This window comes from Drosophila ficusphila, unplaced genomic scaffold (assembly GCF_018152265.1).
Source record: "Drosophila ficusphila isolate 14025-0441.05 unplaced genomic scaffold, ASM1815226v1 contig_668, whole genome shotgun sequence".
Classification (NCBI taxonomy): Eukaryota; Metazoa; Arthropoda; class Insecta; order Diptera; family Drosophilidae; genus Drosophila; species Drosophila ficusphila.
Window position 1 is genome coordinate 303,319 of NW_025064601.1, and position 5,921 is coordinate 309,239.

General features: G+C 52.2%; 1 protein-coding gene across 1 annotated transcript; it reads left to right on the forward strand.

The window, feature by feature from the left end:
* Positions 1-445: 445 nt before the first annotated feature.
* Positions 446-4,825, forward strand: LOC108092825 (transmembrane protein 94-like). Its single transcript, XM_043208793.1, is given in 2 exon segments — positions 446-2,736; positions 2,739-4,825. Coding segments are annotated over 2 exon segments (4,365 nt in total). The 5' UTR covers positions 446-458.
* The last annotated feature ends 1,096 nt before the right edge of the window (positions 4,826-5,921 follow it).

Here is a 5,921-nt window from a genome sequence, read left to right on the forward strand (position 1 = left end):
TCGAACCAGCTTCGAGGTGATTCTATTGCTGCATAGTGCAGTAATTGCCGCTCGACAGTCCGAGAGGATCGCAATGTCCTTATTTGTGTACCCACGCTTCATATTGAGCTCTGCACACCGTCCTATGGCGCAAACTTCAGCTTGGAATATGCTGGTGTATTGGCCTAACGATTCATGGTATTTGATTCGTGGTCCTACTACTCCAAGGCCAGTGCCTTGGTGTGTTAAAGACCCGTCCGTATACCATGCTATAGTGTGACCCGCCATGGAGTGTACTTCCTTCATGGTGGTCCATTCTTTCTTGTTGCTCAGATGAGCAGAGAAATTCTTTTCAAAGATGAATTCTACTGTCATTTCTTGATCGGCGAACCCAAATCTAAACAGACGCGAATTATTAAAACTATGCTGTAGACAGATTTGTGTTCTTAAACTGCAGTCGCAGGAGCACGACGAGAAACATGGCAGCCAAGCGGGCGGAAAGTCCCGAAAAGCGAAGAAGTCCGGAGCACCAACAGCGTGGACTTACCACAAGGGTGGCACTTCGGCGTCTGCATGAGGAGATAGAACGGGTGCTGCTGGAGCAGGAGCGGCAGTATGGCGCGGAGAGCTCCTATCGGAAGTTGCGGGCGGCTTTTGTAAAGCGGTACGATAGTCCGCTAGGCTGGCTTTCCATAGGCACCACTTTGCTGGCCAGTGGAGCACTACTCATCACGGGCATGTTGTGGCCCGCCATATGCCTGCTAGTCATCCTGTCACTTGACCTCTTCGTGGTGGTCCGGGAAAACAATCTGCGCCGCACAGAGATTTATCGAAAAACGCGGCATGCCCTTGGGGAACTCCATTTGGCGGAAAAGCACTTCAGTGACGACTGGCAGCCGGGCAACTACCCACACCTTAGCAACCCCATGTCACCGTGCGTCTCCCTGCAGTGGACCTATCGCGACGGGAAAATTGTCAATCTACCGTGGGCTTTGTTAGTGCGCGGGGACCACATCGTCCTACGGCCGGGTCACATTTCGCCCGGCCCATGTCACGAAGTAGAGACTTACAAGTTCTTCGCGGTGAATGAAATCTATGGAGCGGCTCCCCATGGCGATCCTCCTGTGAAGCCAGTGGCGCGACCGCCGCTGCCCGATCTCATTTGTTGTTTGGAAAGCACGCCCTACCTGGACAACTTGAGCGTTTGTCTGAAGAACTCGCTTAAGCGGCCGCCCACCATCTACAATCAGCAGCGCTATCTGCTGGTGACCAAGTACATACAGCAGTGGGGCTTCATTAGTGCTTTGGTTATCACGCTCATCTCCGGTCTGCTTCGCCTCCATGGTTACGGCCTGCCCACCGACGAGAAGCACAACTGGCGCTTCGTGCTCATCGAGTCTCCAGCGGCGGCTATCATCCCGCTGTTGCCGCTGATCTTTCCGCTCATGTGGATATCCATGAATTTGTGGGGAATTGCCCGGTTGCAGTGCTTTCTGAAAACGCCACAGGCTCCTCTGGAGAGGAGTTCAAGCAAATCGTTCGAGGAGGATCTGGAGACGCCATTTTACAACTACCAAAATGTGTCGATACTGCGTTCCAATGTACTTCGCATCTGGATGGATCTTTGGCGCGGGGATAGTGAACTTCTGCCGCGCTCCGCAAATCTCGTACAGGTGTTGGGCTCCATTTCGGCTCTCTGCTGTGTGGACAAGAAGGGTATTTTGTCGTGGCCCAATCCCACCGCCGAGAAGGTATTCTTCCTACACAACACGGACGAGGAAGCGCGCGAGGACGGAGCGGGCAGTCAGTCGTCGTCGCAGAGCGAGAGCGACGATGTGCCGGACGTGGACGAGGATCACAAGGAGCGGGGCATAGTGGCCGAAGTGCTGGACCTAACGCACGGCCCCTTCCGTCTGGAGTTTGACGATCACGAGTGGAAAGCACACATCAAGTCATTGAAGCCACTGGGCCTCGCCATTTTGCTAAACACCTGTTCTCCGCTCACCCACGAGCATTACGCACAATTCTGTGGCCATGTAACTGCCGTGGCCATGCTCGACAAAGATCTGGTGCCTGTGACTAATCGGTATGCGCATGCACTCATTGAGTCGAGTAAAAGCTTTTTGCATGGGCGCTGTCTCTGCGAGCTGGCCAAGCAGATTGGATTCACCGACCATGCCACGGATCGGTTCGCACTGGAGGGTCAGCTAGCTAGCTACCGGCATTTGCAACCGGATGTGGTACGCAGGGACATTCGCTTTGCCCGGCAGTTGCAGCTGTCCTCCAAGGTGAAGGTTCCGTTTCCGCATTCCCTATCAGTGGTTATGCGCGAGAATCCGGGTGGCTATCTGTCGCTTTTCACCCAGGGCACGGCGGACATCATCCTGGACTGCTGCGATGACTTTTGGGACGGCATGGATCTGCGCCCACTCTCCGCCCAGGATCGCAAGCGGGCATTGGACTTTTACCAGCGCAGTGCCTTGACCTCCTACTGCACGGCCTTCGCGTACCGGCCCCTAAGGCACGGCATCCACGGAGCCCTGAGCGGCCCCCAGCGGAACGGAGGCGAGTGTTTGTATCTGGAGCTGCCGCCGGAGTCAAAGCTGCGCATGCAGCACGTGGACAAGACGCACTGCGACTTCCAGGGCGGACACCATGTCAAGCTGAGCCACAGCATCAGCACGGATTCATTGCTGTTCTCGGAGAGCAAGGACGAAGAGTGCAACGATGTGGAGGGCTGCTTCGAAATGCAGTGCCATCGGTGTTTATCGGCATGGTGACAATGCAGTACCAGGCGCAGAACGATATCGTTCGGCTGGTGGAGCATCTGGAGCGGGCCTGCATTCGGTTTGTGCACTTTAGCAAGGAGAACGAGCTGCGCTCGCGTGTCTTTTCCGAGAAAATGGGTCTCGAGTCCGGCTGGAACTGTCACATATCGCTGCTAAGCGAACCGGAGCCCGATGGCGAAAAGGATCGGATCACTGCCAAGGCCAAGGAGTTGCCGGAACATATTGGTAAACCCCAAGCCACCACCTCAACCCCTGCCACCACTACCACCACCACCACCACCACAACTGACCATGAGAATAGCCATCATCCCAGTGCCAAAGTCATGTACATATCGCCCCCCGCACCCGCACCTGCCACCGCATCCGTCTCCGAGTCCATATCTGCAGCTAAAGCCACTGAAATTGTAGGTGATGGCCCAGAAATAAGCTATCTTCTGGGGCCGCCAACCAATTTGGAGTTCTCGAAAAACCTCAGCTCCTCGGCACCGGGTGCCATCTCCAACCCGGATGAGTGCAATCCGCTGAATGCTGCCCTCCAAAACGAGGGTCCCCAATCGCCGGATGGCGAGGGCAGCAAGGACAGCTCGCAGGGTAGCACCCCGAAGAACAATCTGCCCGGTGACTCTGAGCTGGATGCGGAACCCGATCCCAGCAAGCACAGGCAGCGCCATTCGCTGGACTCCGCCATGGACGAAAACTGCCGCTCACTGAGCACACTCACAGAAAGCACAGACCAGAGTGCACCCATCAACTTTGACATGTCCAACAGGGCGAAGCTGCCCAGAGGCATTGAAAACATAAGGCCACACTTAGAGCAGGTCGACAACGTGCCTCTGCAGGTCTCACTTTTTACGGACTGCTCTGCGGAGGCCACTCGCCAGATGCTGGACATCATGCAGTCGTACGGCGAGATCGTTGTCTGTTTGGGAAGTTCTGCGAGCAATGCCAACGCAGACATCTTTCTTCAGGCTGACTGCAGCATAGCCGTGGAGCCTCTATACCCGCAGGTGTGCCAGGACGTGGACGCCTACACGGAGGCGAACATTGCGCAAAACAAACTCTTGTGGCAGCGACAGGCTGGGAAATCCAAGACACACGATGATGAGCAGCTGCTGGAGGGCGGGCTTCAGGGTTTCGCTATGCAGTCACCCGCTCACACCATCTCGCCACTGTACCTCAGCCGGCTACTCAACTCCCTGCCCTGCTCCATTGCCGTGTGCCGCGACGACCCGCTTTCGCTGGTGGCCATAATTGAGCTGTCACGGCGCTTCTCTCTGGGTCTTTGGAATTGCATTCAATACTGGGCCTGCTGTGCCGGCTCCATCTCCATTCTGAACGTGCTGTGCGCGTGCCTCTCACTGCCGCCGCTCCTCACCCCGCTGATGGCCATCTATCTGATGTGCGTTCCGGTGCCGCTAATAGCCTTCTCGCTAGCCCACATCGACGTGGATCCAAAGATCATGAATCGGGCCACCGGCAAAAAGCAGACGGACTATGATTCACGAGCGTTTGCCTTTGTCATGTGGTGCTACGGCTGCAAGTTTATCATTCTTCTCGCATCTTTGCTTGTTTCCTACTGGATGTTCTTGCCTAAGCCACAATTGAGCCCTGTTATTGAAACTACAGAAAAACCTGTATTGGAGAGCGAGAATGATGATGATGATGATGACAAGGACTTTTATGAGTTTTTATACTATGCTCGAAGCTGTGCCGTACTGGGCATAATCCTGCATTTTGTTTTCATTTCTGTTACTTTTGTTCATCGCGATCATGCGCTCTGGCAGCGCAATCCCTTCTCCAATCGTATCTGGGCTACTACCTGTTTGTTTTTAGTCCTTGTACATGGTGTAATATGCAGTGTCCAACTGCTTCTTCATGATTTTGAGGAACAGCTGCCCAATCTATGGGTGGCCTTGTTAATTTTATTTGGAGACAGTTTGCTGAGTATGATTGTCAGCGAGCTGGCAAAGTTCCAGGAGAACAAGGTCAATGCGCGCTATCAGCGTCGAGCGCGACTTGACTTTGGCACAAAGTTGGGAATGAATTCGCCCTTCTAAGAGTCACGGCTAAGACTTACCAAACGAAAAGACGCCAATGTTACACATGTACTTAGTGCCAAGGCTGTATATAACACCACCACTCAAAACGCTTCTTCTTATTAGTTTTACCATTTTTCCGACTAACCATTGGGACTATGAATACCCTCGATGTTTCTCCCAACATATGCTTGACTTGTTTTTTCTTCCGCCTCGTTAATTCACCCATTTAAAGTATTTGACACCACCATCAAGTAACGAAACACATTTGTTATTCTTGTTTCTAAAACTATTTGTTCCGAGTTCCTTGTTTCAATAATATGACTTTGTGTACTAACATTTAAAAGACTTGCAATTATTGTATGAAATATATGTATGGTAAATCTTTACACCCATCTTTAAACAAGTAAAAAAAAAAAAAAAAAAAAATTTCGTCCCTGGGGTGTGAGCTCAGGGGAAGTTCGACTAGTAGTTTTGATGCATCCCTAGAACTGAGGATGCGGTCACTGCCATTACTACAAGAAGTGATTCTTAGTAGGGTGGCCTTCCGCTGTAACTCCACTACGCAGTGTAGCGGAGTGAGTTCCATGAGAACTTCCAGTGCCGCAGTGGGGCAGGTTCTCATTGCTCCTGTCATACATATACATGCCAGTCTTTGCAGCCTCTGGAGCTGTTTCTGTGCGGTAACGAGCCTAGCTTGTTTACCCCAGGCTACTGCCCCATATGTGAGTATTGGCCTCACAATTATGAGGTATAACCATCTGATAATTTGGGGTGAAGTCCCCCAAGATTTCCCTGCAATTTTCCGACAGGTGAAGAGAGCCCTGAGGCACTTATCCACTGTCTTTTGCATATGGGTTGCAAACGTTAGCCTTCTGTCGAAGGTAACTCCGAGGTACTTGACTTCCCGGCTTATTGCTACGGGAGTACCTAGTAGTATGATTTGTCTCATCTTCTTTAGTTTGTACTTCTTTGTAAAAGGAACAATGACTGCTTTTGCGGGGTTGAGGTTAAGCCCAACTTCCCTGCACCAGTCGAGCGTTATCTTGAGTCCGAGTTGGACAATATCGCAAAGCGTTTCTTCAAATTTCCCTTTGACTACTATTACTATGTCATC